Source organism: Bacillus rossius, chromosome 16 (genome assembly GCF_032445375.1).
Source record: "Bacillus rossius redtenbacheri isolate Brsri chromosome 16, Brsri_v3, whole genome shotgun sequence".
NCBI lineage: Eukaryota > Metazoa > Arthropoda > Insecta > Phasmatodea > Bacillidae > Bacillus > Bacillus rossius.
Window position 1 is genome coordinate 2,176,538 of NC_086343.1, and position 16,456 is coordinate 2,192,993.

Below are 16,456 nucleotides of genomic sequence, written 5' to 3' on the forward strand. Positions count from 1 at the left end.
GAGCTTGCGCCCCTCGATGTCGTAGTCTCCCGGAATACCGCCAGACGCTAACCAGTACCGCCAATCGAGGGCCGTGTTGACGATGATACGGCCAGTCACGTGAAAGTGTATTGTACAAGGTGAAATACTGTAACATGTGACACAGCAATAAAACCAGTTATGTTCACTTGTGTTTTTCAATATGCCGTCACCCGCGGTCTCGTGATCGAGACCCGGGGCGGTCCTAGTGGTTTTAGTGGCTATTAATGAAATCTCCGGCGGGTGCCACGTTAATTTGAGTATTAACCGAGGTGGTTGTGGGTTTTTGCCCCTGCGTGTTCCACTAGGATCGGCGGCTGTTGATGGTGGAAGGGAGTCCCTGCTTTTAATACGCACTGGCCCTAAACAGTGTAGAGGACTGTTTCCTAACTGTTCAGGAGGCGTCTATGAAATAAAGAAAACGTTATTTAGGTGCTGGTTTTTAATCCCGCATCTCACAAAGTGTGGATGGGCACAAGTTATACAATTACACTTGACAAATACGCTGACACTACATACACTCGCACTGAATAATTAATTACGTGTTACGTTGCGGCACTTGCAAATAAGATCCCTACATGGGTTTGGGGGTTGTCGAAGAGTTTGAGTGGGTTAACGGCCACTCCCGTGATAAACTGGAACTAGCTTCGTGACCGGGCTCACCTGTGTGATTCGTGGGCCCATTAAGGTAATATTAAGAGACAAGTCTTTAAGTTTGTAGCTGGCAGGCATCTGCTCGACGAATTATATTAAGTGCTGTTCGCGGGAGTCGGTCCGGACCGTAAGGTGACTGCGTCGCGAACCGTTGTTGCGCGATGAGCAAAAATTAATGCAGCCGGGTTAAGCCCTGCACCGGAAAAGGGCACGGGGGCACGCGGGGAGAGGAAAAATGAGGTTTTAATGAATTATAATATTTACCAGTATGAAGAAATCAGGAGCACAAAAGTTGAAGTCTCCCCGCGGTATCACACGTCCGCCCCGGCCCGTGAGTAAAACTCTACTGCCGCTTTGTGCCGGCTTGGTTGTGGGTTTGGGGGGGGGGGGGGGGGGGGAGGAAGCGTCATGACGCGCCGAACTTTCTAATGTGCTGTTATTCCAAATTTATAATTATAATTAGACATTATTATTTCTAGAACCCTCGTAACTTAATGACATCTGTCTGAATTAGTTGGCGGAAGGCCTATAATTATAATACATAATAAAATTGAGATTAATAATATTTGAAAATAGAAAGTCAAGCTGGAGACGGTCTGTCACTTGTTGACTACTACAGTGGCTATTTGCTGGTGAAAACGGGGAGGTTAATTAGGTTGATTTATGCTGTTGTTAATTATTGGCGGAAGGCTGCAAGGGATGTTCCGAACGTCTATTAATTGCGGTTTCCCACGGGGAAAACTGCTGCACCCCTACGACACATTTTCACTCTTAAGGGTTGTTTTGATAGTTAAAAATCACTTAATTACTCCCAGTAATTAATGAAGCATAAGAGCTGTTTGGTGGAGTTGGCATATGGGTGTAATCTATTTAAACACTCACCGACGTCGTCGGCTCGCTTGACTCACGTGACCTGGGCTAGGGTTGCGTTCCGTTAGCGGGGTTTAATACTGGCGGGTGGAGGCTGGGCTTTATGGCCTTCGGACGGACGACGACAAATAGTTACGGCATCCTGGGTGGCCATAACAGCCCAGAGGGCCCTTTGTAGATGCGTCCCTGCCTGCAGCCACAAGACAAAGAACCCCGCCCTCGAGACCAAATTCTAGTTAAGGTAATTTAATTATAATAATTTCAGGACAGGCAGCGGGGACGGCGTCAAAATCTTGTGAGAATTGTGCATCCCCTTGGCTGCTCACAATAGTTTCAGGCTTAATGTTTTGGCATGTCATTTACCTGATATTTCATAAAAGCTTAGCAGTGATCCAGACTCTAATTATTGAGAATTAGAAATGCCATTTAAGGTGTAAGAGCTGATGCTGGCTCTAGTATCCGAGGCAAGAACTAACAAGGAGATGTAAAGAGTTTTAAGGAAGCGAATATATAGCCTCTCTGCATTAATGGCAACCTGCACCTTCTCATGGTACCAAAGGATTATTGACCAATGCAGGTCTGCTGGGGAGTCCACGTACCAAGAAATCCTCAATTCTCGGAAAGTCGTATCTGGTGAAGTGGAAGAGCCTTCTCTGCAGTCAACAGCAAATGGCTTTGATACTAATCGGAGGTGTCAGCATCAGGTGCATCATGCAATGGGTCCCAAAAAAAAGCCATATATCTACTGTAAAGAATCACATACAGCATCCTGGCGGCGCTAATGACCTTGAACGGACTGCAACTGGGTCATAAAAGCTGTAAGCCTTGGGGTTTGATTTCTGAGATTCTACGGGTTTCCAGTTACCCGATGCGACCTTGCAGACTTAACTGAGGCAGTTACCCCATTACCATATTGGTTTACAGGCTGGAAGAGCCCCAAATTCCATGAAAAATCAAGGTACTAATGCGGGGTGGCCAATCGTTGAATATGAAATTCTCCCTTCAGTTTCTTTATAGAACCCAGACCATGTAGTGTTGGTGTCGTGAGGTCACTCGGAGTTTTACGAGCAAGCCTCAAGAGTCCCCACTCCGAAACAGAGTGGATTGGTTAGCAGTGTATCTAATTTAATTTTGATCCTGGTTTCGTGATCTTGTATATTGGTTATTTTTGTACATGATCTTTGACAGAACCAAAGGCTAAAAACTTTCCACAACACAATCAATAATTATTTTAAGTGGGATGCGCACGATAACAATGTTTACATAATCTGACATAGGTACAATATTACAACTAATCTATAATTTAAAATTAATTTAACCTTATTACTTTTGAACACAAGGAATTGGCGTATGGTTTATGACCTTACTTTTTATGCTCTTAATTTTATTTCGAAAAATGGAATTTATTTTATATCTAATTATGATTACCTTTGGGTATTTGGAGATATCGATCAATCTGATTTTTACATGGATTTTAGACAAGAATTAGTAATGTCATGTTTACTCTATGACAATATGGCAGCTCTCTAGCTTTCTGCTATGAAATCTGTCATAACACAGTGAAAAAGAAATGTTTGCCGAGTTTCTAGGAACATACTATGTGTAAAGAAATGAACTATAATAAAATTATACCTGTAAAATCTGAACCACTAGATGAAATATTTGTTAAGGTCAGTAATAATTTTGGCGACGTCCGGTGCTTTGATCAGGTTAAGGTGTGGCAATTGCATAGTTTTTGTAAACTATCTAGCGGAGCGGCGCATTCGGAAAAACCCAATAAAATTCCAGAAGGGTTTTTTCTTTACTTACAAATTATATCCTCTAAAACGAACTTCATATTTCCAAAAAAGGGTATTTAATTTGTAAATACGGTTTAATTGATTAATTTAGATTAGATACATTAAAAATAGTTTTGAATGTTTTGGTTAGCTTAGCTTAAAATACTTTATAAAAATATGATTGATTGGTTAAGATTGTTCTCTTATGTTATTAATGTGTTATATATATGAAATCAGATTTGTTAATGTAGCTAATATAAACCAACAAACTTTTTTTTTGCAAAAGAGAACAATGCATACATCTATAAACTCGAAAATAAATTTTAATGACATCAAACAACCATAACTACTATAAAATAGGAAGAATCATTATATAACTCACTTTCCAAGCAAGTTATAACTGCTCACTAGTGAGGTCGTTCGTGAGCGATTAGTTAAAAATGGATTCTTTGAGCGAAAAAAAGCATATGATTTGTTCTCTATGTAATGAATTGGGTTCTTTGATAGTCTGTAGAGAGAACGAGTGGTTTGAACGAGAGAAGGGAACCAGCCAGTCTGATTCGTTTGTAAAATGACTTATGATGTCGGGAGCCAGTGTAATCAGTAATTGCAGCATGCTCCTGTTGACGGTAAATATTTACTTGGGCGGTATTTCCGAAAAAAAATGTTAAAAATCCGAAAATACCTTTATTTAATGCTCTTCAACTTCCTCTTTTCATTATAATCGGCGGATATTAGAAATTTCAAATACTTTAGGAGATATCGAATTTTTAAATTTCTTCATATGTAGTTGAGCGGTATTTGCGAAAAAAAATGTTAAAAATCCGAAAATACCTTTATCATATGCTCTTCAACTACCTCTTTTCATTAAAAGCGGCGGAGATTTGAAATTCCAAATACTTTAGGAGATATCGAATTTTTTAATTTTGCAATACAAGACCTGTGGAACCATTCGAGCGGCGCCATTTTTGTTATTTTGCCGTGTGTTCGTGAATACGTGAATCGTGAATGCGTAATTAATAAAATGGTTGATTAGGTCAGGTCAGTTACATTATAAATATTTTAAAACTAAACAGCCATTAAAATTAATTCACAAAATAATTTTTAATGTCGGCTTAGTTTGAAAGTATTAATAATGTAACTGACCTGACCTAATCAACCATTTTATTAATTACGCATTCACGATTCACGTATTCACGAACACACGGCAAAATAACAAAAATGGCGCCGCTCGAATGGTTCCACAGGTCTTGTATTGCAAAATTAAAAAATTCGATATCTCCTAAAGTATTTGGAATTTCTTATCTCCGCCGCTTTTAATGAAAAGAGGAAGTTGAAGAGCATATGATAAAGGTATTTTCGGATTTTTAACATTTTTTTTCGCAAATACCGCTCAACTACATATGATGAAATTTAAAAATTCGATATCTCCTAAAGTATTTGGCATTTCTTACCTCCGCCACTTTTAATGAAAAGAGGAAGTTGAAGAGCATAAAATAAAGGTATTTTCGGATTTTTAACATTTTTTTTCGGAAATACCGCCCAAGTAAATATTTACCAAATATTATTAATTTTTTAATAAAACATTTGTTTGAGTGATGAAGTAAGAAATTAATTAAAGATATTTTAATGAATCCAAGTGCCTAATCCACATCCACTCAAAATCATAAATCATGCTCTAAGATTGACAATACAAAAAAAAAAATGGTTGGGTTTCGGCAGAACTGGCCTATTCCTGGAAACAATTAGCTTTAGCTTGAAGAGTTACATAACACCATGTCATCGTCTCAATTCTATATACACACAGCGATCCTTACACTTTTGGAAGCCCAGTCACCACCTGCTTATAATTACCGCGCTGGTTAAATACAGTAGGTGTAAGATATTTGAAAGCTTGGGACCTGTCACGGCACGGCGTCACAACCTTATAGCTTCTGCTCGCGACAGGGGTAGGGGAAGGGAAGGAGAATCGGTAGGGCTCGCTTACTCTTCCCCTCCAGTGCAGTGGCCGGTGATAGCAGTAAGACACCCAGGCTTTTAGCTAACCTGCTTTCAGATAAGAAAAAAAATGGTTGGCTGGGGGGGGGGGGGGGGTGCTTAGAACCCCTAAACCCCCCCTCCCCCCTGGCTACGCCCTTGGTGGGCAAGACAGGGAGAGTCAGGTTTTCAAAGATGAAAACGGTGGGTGTACCACTAGAGGGGAGAGATCAAAAGCTACTTATATCCAGGAATAGTTCAAGGAAACCTGGGTCGGCAGTAGCGAGTGGGGGAGCCCGCTGCAGTGTTGGGGGTCGTGCAGTGCTCGAGAGGGAACTAGAGGGAACGCAGTGGAGAGCAGCTAGGGGGTGAAGGGGTGGTGGAGGAGCTCGTCAGTGCTTATGAAGGGAACTAGATGGGCAGAGGGTGGAGAGGAAAAGCTATAATCAGGAACAAGAGAACTCCAGGAATGTTTTTAGAGAGAGAAGGAGACTGGAAAGGGGGGGATACTCACTGGTCGTAAGAACAGTTGGGGATGTGGAGAAGTTCAGGAGGAACTTCGCGGGACTGCTTGCCTCTGGGATTGTGCCCGACAGCAGCAGGCCTCATTTCAGTTGAACTTGTTTCAAATGGCTTGCAATTATCTTTGTATTCAGTATGGCGGAATTCTTATTCCTCCATGAACAAGCTACTGGAAAATAATTGTCTCAGGTAATGAAATAATAAAGCTATAGCTTAGCTTTTTTCCATAATGATTATAAAAAAAAAAAAATAATGTGTATTTGGATTTTGTTTTGCTCCTCTTCTAGATAATTATCCTTTTGATAAGTCAGTTTTATGTAAACTGTCTTTCACCAATTCCTCTGACTAAGACTATGATCATCATTAACATAATTATATCTACAAAATATAATAGTAAATTTTCCTTCAGTACCTGTATTTGCAAAAATCTTTTGAGGCTGCAATGAAAATTTAAACAAGTTGTTCCTTAGAAAATTTAAATCTGTTAGAACTAAATTTGGTGTTAAGTTGGGTATTAAATATTTTTGATGATGCTAAAACTGAAATAAAAATGTAAGGTATGGACTCTAAATTGTTTGGAATGTGTACATTATGCAGGGGCTGATTCAGAGGTCAATCCTGAATCCATTTCTTGGTTTTGGCAGATCTATCTATTAGAACAATTAAATACATGTATCATGAACCTTAATTAACAGCGTATTGACATATGGGCTTTTCCTGCAGGAAAATGACAGGTGTAAAGGGTGCCAGAAGAAAGCAATTAGAATTTAACTGGTACTAGCTTTAGGTTGGTCATGGTAGGTCAGCGACATTAATAACAATAATTTGTAATTTTCTTCCTATCAGAGTGAACCCAAGCATTAAAACAATTATCTGGAAACTCAACCGTAGCCCCAGGGATTTTGCCCCTCGCGCCTCCCTCTATATGGTCCTACTTATGCGTGAGAGTTGCCGCCTGGACAGTGAAAGTTACATTATTCTCCCATTTTCCAAGTAGCATGTAAAATTCCCATTGAGTTTAGTATGGATGAAAGCAAAAAGTTTATTTGATAATACATTTGATAGAAATGGGGTGGCTTTCTCAGCAACCCTTCATAAGCTCCTGTTTGGCACATTTGGCTTAAAGGAAATATTTTATTGGGTGATTGAGGTGTGTAAAAATAAATAAAATAGAATTCTGAAAATGTTTATTTTGAGTGTTGCTGAGCTTGTTTCGTCAGTTTACAATTAATACCAGGTAATTTTTTTACGAGAGTGAGCAGAACAACCTGCAGCATTTTATCCCCCTCTTTAAACGACTAGTTATACTGCAGCAGACGGGTGTGCCCTGACTTGCCGTGAGAACCTTGAGCCACCGGTGCGTTGCTCCGACGGACGGCAGCTGTGGGGAGGTGGTGTGAGTTAGCGCGTCACCGGAGCGACAGAGGCGCACCTGTGTTCCAGGTGGAGCTCAAGGAAGAGACGGGGGAACGCGGAGAGGGCGCAGCGCAGAGGACGGGCCTACCCCCGCTGTGCTGCGATGCAGAAGACAAGGTCTGTGTTAGCTTCCTACCTCTTTTCATTTATTCAGAGGCATTCTCTCTACTCACATTGAAGTATTTCTTACAAAAAAAAAAGGTTAATGTTAAGCCTTGTGGTAGATGATAGCTGCATCTGTGTAAAGTAATTGTTCTCCTTACAGCTATCCAGTAATTGTGCTGTGGACTTGAGCTGCCAGGCAGAAGTCGCGGGGAGCCTGGTTCGCGGGTGTCCCAGAGAGGGGGGTGGTCTGCCGTCTGTCCCTCGTCCTGCCAGCACGTACAGATGTGCGGAGTGCGGAAAGCTCTTCGACCGGAAGTGCAACCTCGTGCAACATGTTCGAACCCACGAGGATCGACCGCTGCCCCGCTGCAAGACGTGCAGCAGATCGTTCACCAGCAGGAAGTCGCTCGTCGAACACACCAGAGGGCACACGGGGGAGCGGCCCTTCAGCTGCCGGGAGTGCCCCAGGTCGTTCGCGCGGGGAAGTTGTTTTCGCAAGCACGTCAGGACTCACGCCGGGGACAACCCCTGCTGCCAGATGTGCGGCAAGTCCTTCACGTGCGTGCAGAGCTACACCGAGCACTACCGCAGTCACACCGGGGAGCGCCCGTTCACTTGCGGCGTGTGTTCCAAAACATTCTCTAGGAAGAGCGTGTATCGCACGCACCTCAAAACTCACACCACCGAGTACGCTTTCTGCTGCCACGTGTGCGGCAAGCGATTCACCACGAAAAGCTACCTCGTCATCCACAGTAAAACACACATGGAAGAGCTTTTGTTCAGTTGTAAAATTTGTGAGAAATTGTTCACCAGCAAGCAGAAGTTGGTCTTTCATCATAGATCTCACACCGGAGAACGCCCTTTCTTTTGTAATATTTGCTGCAAGTCGTTTTCGCGCAACGACTGCCTGGTGAGGCACGTGAGATCTCACACGGGAGACAAACGTTTCAGCTGTGGTGTGTGCGGCAAAGCTTTCGTCCAGAAGAACGAACTTGTCAGACACATCAGAACGCATAGGTGAGACTGGAAATCTTCCTGCTTCTAGATGCCAAATCAGGATTTGTGTATGTGGAGTAACTTACTCTTTTTTTGAGATTACGCCTGGTTAATGTTGTTTATAACCATAACTTTTAATATAGATATGAATGTAAGGCCTAGGCCTCAGTTCAGGTTTGAGTCGGTTGTACTCAAAACATGTGGCTGCAAGGTATGCGACGGATATTCTGCAAATCGGTTTCATACAAGTAATTTTTATTTTGTGTTGAAATGAAAAATTTATATACCAAACAATTTAAACACAGGTGACTTATATTTGCTGTGATGTTTGGTCATGTAAACATTCAGTAAACTGCAGTGTATTTGTGCTGAAATGTTTTTGAACTCATCCGTGCAGCACGGTGGTCGCTGGTCATGTGTTTCAACCGTGTCTTTGTCCTGCTGACAGTTGTCTACCCACAGCCATTCATTTTCCAGAGAGTCGAAACATCCTGAGAAGGTTACGGCCCTACTTGTTTCACAGTTCTAGTCATGCTAGCTGATATGTAGTGTCAAAGTTGCCTTAGGAATGCAGGTAATTGTAGAAATGCTGCATTGCAAGAACACAAGAGCAAATGTCCAAACTCTAGTCCAGAATGAAACTAGGGAACTACACATCATCATTTCTGTATACAATGAGGTTTGCCAACACTGGTTTCAAGATAAGTACCAGTTAGATTGTACATTAGAACCCTGTCATGATGTTCCTACCTACTTATGTCTTTTTTTTTTTCAAGTGCCAATATTTCTCCCATAAGGACATGCATTTATTTCCTGCATTTAACGTTTAACGAATGGTCAATTTCCTGCTTATAACGTTTGCTTCCTAACAGTCAATAAATTAAAAAAATATATATATATATATATATATATATATATATATATATATATATATATATATATATATATATATATATATATATATATATATATATATATATATATATATATATATATATATATATATATATATATAAAACTATTTCAACACTTATTCCATCTGTATAAATTAACATGTAAACCCTACAGTGCATAACATTTTTTAAAATTATAATTAAATTTTTTTTTGTTGAATCTGGTGTTTTTAGAGAAGAAAAAAATATTTTAAATTTTTTTATTAATTTCCTTTAAATGAAAAAAGTTTAAAAACATTAGTGTGACAATCGGCTACATCATGGATATTACAACTACACAATGTCACTCTCAAAACACTTCCTCGGATAATATCTTGGAGCTAATAATAATTCTGTATTTTAAAATGTTGATGAAACTATATAAAATTATAAATATATACCTAAAAAAATCCCACAGCATAATGAAAAACCATTGGTAGTACATAATTAGACAAAAAAAAATCTCACTTAGTGCAACTACAAAAAAATCAAACAATTACTAGTAAATATTACAAAGAATATTTACAGACACAAGAATTCAGAAGTAATAATTATTACATAAACTGCAAACATATTTAAATAATAAAACTAAAACTTCACACTATTTACAAACTCTGAATATTCCATTAAAAATAAATACAGTTTTGAAATCTGTTCAAATGCAAAAATGTCAGTAGCTCACGAAACAAAAATTAAAACACAATAAAATAAAATACAAAACCAATGCAGAAAATATTTGCACTATCCCTTGCATACAAAGTTACAACTACTCTGATAAAACTGAAACCCAAATTTAGAGTTAAAACTAGCAGCTGGAATAGCAAACTGTTTACATCACATGGTACGCCCTGAAACAATTATATCTATTGTTTCGCATTCAATGACTGAAAACCCCTTGCAGTTGGGCATCTTGCATCGTTGCTTGCAGCTCCTTCAGTGTGTACAGGCCAACGTCCCACCCGATCCCTTCTCACGTATGGTTGGTACAGGAGCAGCTGCTCATTTCCGCTTTTTCTCTGGGAGCCGCGGCCTTCCATGCTTAGGAGTTGTTGGCGAAGTGCCGATTTTGCATAATGTTTCCCCTAATTCAGCTCTGAATTCAACTAACTTCATAGGGTTTGATGCTGCAGTCTTTCCGGTGTCCTTTCTGCTATCCTTGTGCGTCCTGAGAAACAAAATCCATGCGCTGATCACTGCCGAGTCAACCAGGTGGTAAAATAGACGGAAATACCATTTACGACTCCTCATTATAATCTTGTATCTCCCAAGTAGGCTATCGAGAAGGTCCACTCCGCCCATGTGTTTGTTGTATTCCCTGATGACAAAGGGACACTTGACAACTTCGTAAGCTTTTGTAGACTTGTTGAATCTCTTGACTTCTGTGGTTGGATTTGTTCCAGCATATGGTGACAACATCCTTACGCACTTGTCAACCCACATCACAGACGATGTGTCTTGCCCATCAAGAGACGCAACGTACTCAAATTATAAGCCTCGAGGCACTGACTTGATATCTTTTGCTGTTTTCAGCATTGGTAATTTGCAGTTGGGAATTCTGTCTGCGCGAACAGTCCCTAAACACAAAATTCCCTCAGACTTCACATACACTTGGAGACCTATTGAGTTGTAATAATTATCACAATAAATTTTGTGATTCACGTGTTTGGGAATTAGCCTTGAAAAGCGCACAACAACGTTGCTGCTTGCACCCAAGTCAGGTTCGTTCAGCTGTCTCAGGTGGTCGGCATTTTCCTGCCCAGTATAGATTTCAAAATCATAGGCATATACATTCATGCCACTCAAAATAAAAAATTTGTAGCCATACTCATGTGGCTTGTCTGGCATGTATTGCCACAGATGATGCTTAGCCTTGGTGGCACACAATTGCTCATCTACAGCCAATCTTTCCGCCGGAAGAACAGAGGAAAACTGTTTCTTCAATGTGTCAAGAACTGGTCTGATCTTGTGTAGCTTGTCATGCCCTTCTTGATTATGAGGCATAAGTGTATCATTGTTATTGAAGTGAAGGTATTGTCTTATTTTCTCAAATCTGATAATCAGCATTGTTTCCTGAATAATTGGCAGTCCTAACTTTGGGTTCCAGTAAGTCCTGATATTCTTCGCAATCATTATGCTGGTCAAAATGCATATTCCAAGATATGCTTGTAAATCTGACTTTGTAAAATTGACTGGCTTGTCAGGGTTTACCTGGCAGCTGTACCGTATCGATTCTTCCACAATTTTTTTCCTGTAGCTCCTCTGTGAAAAAATATTGGAAATAATGAAATGGTGTGTCCAAATCTAAAATTTCTTGAGGCAGGTGGTCTTCCTTCCCAGTAAACATCACCTGCTCTTCTGACAAGTCCAGTTCTTTTTTCTTCCATGTGATGCCCCTATAAAGTTGTGCCTGAGATACATTCTTTTGACTTTTGTATTGTCTTGTCTTATTTCTTCTTTCATTTGTTGAAATAGAGGGTCCTGGAATGTCCTCTTCACATGGTTCATCACCGATAGTTTCCTCTGCTGCTACATCCAACCCGAAGAAGTCGTCGTCGAAATGGTGAATAGTTGTATTGTCACTGTTGCGATCTTGCTCAGGTTCTTCTGCTACTTCCAAAAGTCTACAGAAAACTGAATCAAAATTTGATACCGCTGGACATCCATCACCATCAGCACCAAATTCGTAATCATCATATAGAAAATCGTTCTCATCTTCACTAGATTCAGACATGATTCCAGTTTGTTGCCTGGGCTGACTCTGACTACACAAAAATTAAATTGTTTGTTTCTTTGGCAAACTGTGTTGTCATTCAAAATAACATATATTTATATGAAGTTCAGTATACATTTTTATTACCCAAAATAAACAAACAGCCGAAAGGGAACACGAATTAAAACACAAATTACATGTATATCCGTTACTGTAATACTTTTATACTATGAAAATAAAAAAAAATTGAATGTTCAAAAACGGCAATTGTTTTTTTTTTTTTTTTTTTTTTACCTTGCTGATGCCAAAATTACAGATGTACTTAAATGTGTATTCATAATGTTTAATATTCTTGACGAGTCCTATACTACATGTACAATAGAATGGTTATATTAAAAGCATTACTTTACATGTGTTTTTGTTTACAAACACTGTTATACCATAGATGTAAATTGTTCATGTAGGATTGTATGGGATGGAAAAACAAAATGCTTGCCAGAACACTAGCGCTACACATTACTGCTGGCCAACGTGAATTCCATATACCGAAAAAAAAAAAATGTTTGTAGTTATGCATCGGTTGGTATCCTTGTCTGGAATGAAAAGAATATCTTTCCATTCTTTGCCATTTTACATATCCCTACATTATTTTAGTTGCTAATTAGTCTGTGATGGCAAAACAAAAAGGGTTTTGTATTGCTAATAAAGAAGTTATTTATTTCATTCGTAGGAAGGAATCCAGAAAATAAACATTTTCAAGTGACGAAGGGATTGGAAATAGGCAAAACGAAACAGAAGCTGGAAGCGAGACAAAGTTTAAAAAAAAAAATTATTGGCTTGCTTAAGCAAATTCGATCATTGGGAGTAATCATCGTAAAATTTAACCTAAAATTTGCTTATTGTGTTTTTCTTTCATATGTCCCTTAAAAACAACAGTTTATACTGAAAATGTATTTATGGCAGAAGGAGAAAACATTTGTGATGAAAATGAGTTTGTATTTACCTGATTTTATTTTAAACAATTTTTTTTTGTTTGACTATTATTTGTCACTTACTGCAATTAAATTATATTTAATGACAAAAAATATTATATATATATATATGAAATAAGAATTTCCTTATGCACGATAATTAATATTTATATTAAAATAAAATGATTAAATACCAATGGCAAACAGTTATTGCGTTCTACTGCTTCTTAAAAATTGTCGAATACTTGACAGTGTCAATGTTGGCGCAGTGCAGCTTCCTGACAGTGCAGGGAATGTCACGGAGGTTGCTCTCCAAGAGCAGCCTCACCAGGACGGCCCCCGCGATCACTGAACATGTGATCGCGACGAGACACTCGGGTGGCAGTTATGGTTAGTTGGTCCATGAGTCAGGGCCCTAGTCCCATGCTGTGACATATCTCGCATGTGTGGAGGGGACAAGGAAAGTAGGAGGACGGGTTGATTAGGTGGGAAAATACTACCAACAGTTAAGTGGTGATGTGAGGGGTCCTTTTCTTGTAGCCAAGGGCACTGAGAAGTGCCGTTACAAACACACACATGCATAATTATACACTGCAAGCAAAATAAGGCAGAGCGCCTCGCGACTGCGTCTGGTGGCGGCACTAGCCCGGATTGGATTGCAGGCAAGGACTCTGAGGCGTCACTTCGATGCACAGTAGGTTTGGCTGTTTAAAACCAAGAGGTTTTTATATAAAAAAAAGTATATTTTGAAATAGAATATTCTAATTCCATTCTAATAAAAACCAAAGTCTGGTTATTAATTTTTCTTGTAATTTGCAGGAACAAAAAATTATATACTAATCAAGATATTCTCATTTAAATTATCCGAATATGTTGTAAATTATACCCAGCTTAATACTCCTCTAAAATTTTAAAAATATTAAATAGTTCATTATTATTCTGTGGGGAAAAAAACACTTACTGGGGTTAAGTCCCGATCAGACGTGCAGATTTTCTGGAATTCAGTTCTTTTCTGATTCAATATGAGTTGCAGAAAGCAGGATGATGTATTTAATTTAAACATGCTGAGACTTAAAATAACTAACGTAATAAAAAAGCTGTTTTAAAACTAAAAAACCTTATTTGAACAAAAAATCAGTTATTTCCAACCTTGGCACACAGGAAGTAGGAGTGACGTCACAAACGCAACTGAATTTAGAATATCTAGTGGCCAGTCCGTTAACTTTTACATTCTGAAAAAAAAAAGCACATAATCAACACTGGCATAGATTTATTCCGTCTTGTTGAATTACGTTCTTTAAAACACATGAAAACAAACACATCACATGGCGACTACTTCGGTGCGACAGTCTTGTCCGACATTTGCGGTATACCGCAACTGTACTGGGACCAGGGCTTAAAATAATGCACCAAGTAGGTACAACATGTTTTTTATTATTAAAATTCTGTTGGACCATGTTACAATGCAATTAATTTTCTAGATAAAGGGGTTAAAATTGGATAAATTTCATTGCCATGGGGTCTTGGCTGAAAAATTATTGCGAGTCCTTGGAGATCAGTGTGTACAGTGTACTGTTATCAGTATGGGCAGTGTTAAACCTGGCACCCATGCAACTGGATGTGAGCACCAATCACACACTGCACTTTCCTCTACCCACGCGCAGCCTCAGAGTTGCATCAGGAACTGAACAAATGATGCTGGCATTGAGCCTCTAGGCAGGCTCTTGGCAAGGATTTGAAACACAGGTTGGAGCACTGAATAGAAGGGAATATTAGCAGAATGAGAGATGTGAAGTTTTTTTATGAAAAGAGTTGTAAAAAGGTAAAGGTCAGTATTGGTGGAAAGGGCAGGAGTGTCTTTGCAGAGGGAACTGTGGGGATGAGAGGGTACTGCTTGGAAAGGTCCAGCTGGGTTCGGGCAAGAGTTAAGGCTCTAGTGTACACCACATTGTCCTGTCGGTGCTGGAACACACTGCAGCGGCATGGGACCCAAACCTGGTGGTTGAGGGCAGCGAACTGAGTAACGGATGGAGGGGAGGGAAAGACTTCTAGACTGCCCGCGATGATTGCAGAATGATGAAGTTAAAACAAGAACAAGGAAGGAGCTGTTGTTAGAAAAAACTTGTAACCTTTCGTCTTAGAACTATTATTAATTTTTTTGTAAATGATGTTCTATTTTTTTTATACAAAATTATGTAATGGACCATTTTATCCCCACGTAAAAAGTGGTGGCCCTAAACTTTAGGGAGCCCTAGGCTGTTCATCTTTTTAAGGTCCTAATATTTTAATTAGGTGCCTTATCGAGGGGCTGCCCCCACCCGGAAAATTTTAAAAATAAACTTTTAAAAATAATTTTTTAATCCAACCACGAACTTAAGTTTCAAGAATAGTTATGCTTATTTGTTTTCTTTTTAAAGTATAAAATTTAGATGGATTTAATATCATTAAAATTCAAATCTAGTTGATGATATGTAATGGAAAGGGGTTTGCAATTAAATAACATTATATGTGTGTGATAAAAAGTTTGTGATAAAAAGGGACCTCATGGGGGCTTTCCACCCATAGACAAGGCAGAATTAAAAAAAAAAAAAAAATGCTCATGCTTCTGTTTTGAGGTTGATATGCCCATTTTTTTTTTTTAAAAAAATTGATATTGTTCAGATAATATCGAATTTGAATAAAATAATATTTTACAAGTAAAATATTTTATACTTATTTGTTAATAAATAAAAAAAAGTGAACAAAAAGCCTAGGAAACTACAAATTATTATTTAAAGGGAAGTAAGAAAGGGAAATACTAAAAGTTTACTCCATTTTTTAAATTAAAATAAATTAAACATATAATTTTTAAAATTTGGTGTTCGTAAAACAATTATATAACCATATTCTGGAATAAATAATCACTTTTATATTTTTCAATGATATGAATTATTTGGGAATATTCTGTTTCTGAAATAGCACAGTAGCTGGGAAAATAGTTGCATGTTCGGTGTTAAGTTTTTATTTTAAGTGAAAATAATTTTTTGGAAAGATTTCAGTGGGCGCAACTGAATAGTCCATAGAGGAATAGACAGAATAGGGCCACTAATTTATATCTGCCAGATGATATCTGCGGTTATGTAATGCCAATATCAAAATCTCAAAAAAAAAAGAAGCAAAATATAAATTTCTTAAACATTACAGAAATAATAACATTATTTTACTAATATTATTAGTTCAGCATTGAAAGAATGTATTAACGAGGTAACTTATTAATTATAATTGCAAACTATTAAACTTTGAAATTTTTTTTAACAATGTGGAATTATCTATACCTTAGTAATGATTTTCAAAACTTATACTTTGTGGCTATATAGGTTCTTAGTTTTGAAAGAATAGATTATGAAATTTAATAGTGTTTTGATTGTTCCGTATTATAAAATAGATATTGTGATTAATTAATGGTGAATAAAAAAATTCATCATAGCCAACATTGTTTTTAGAAAATTAAACATTTTTCGGTTGTTA

At 38.3% G+C, this 16,456-nt stretch overlaps 1 protein-coding gene across 1 annotated transcript; it reads left to right on the forward strand.

Annotated features, from left to right (window-relative positions):
• The first annotated feature begins 3,044 nt into the window (after positions 1-3,044).
• Positions 3,045-8,710, forward strand: LOC134539913 (gastrula zinc finger protein XlCGF17.1-like). Its single transcript, XM_063382261.1, has 3 exons — positions 3,045-3,212; positions 7,263-7,352; positions 7,501-8,710. The coding sequence occupies exons 1-3, from the start codon at positions 3,141-3,143 to the stop codon at positions 8,359-8,361; spliced, it is 1,023 nt and encodes a 340-aa protein (XP_063238331.1). The 5' UTR covers positions 3,045-3,140; the 3' UTR covers positions 8,362-8,710.
• Positions 8,711-16,456: the final 7,746 nt, after the last annotated feature.

Coding starts and splice junctions, on each gene's coding strand:
- LOC134539913 (XM_063382261.1), top strand. CDS start 3,141: ATGTGTAAAGAAATGAACTATAATAAAATTATACCTGTAAAATCTGAA. Junction 3,213..7,262: donor TAGATGAAATATTTGTTAAG/GTCAGTAATAAT, acceptor CCTGTGTTCCAG/GTGGAGCTCAAGGAAGAGAC. Junction 7,353..7,500: donor GCTGCGATGCAGAAGACAAG/GTCTGTGTTAGC, acceptor TTCTCCTTACAG/CTATCCAGTAATTGTGCTGT.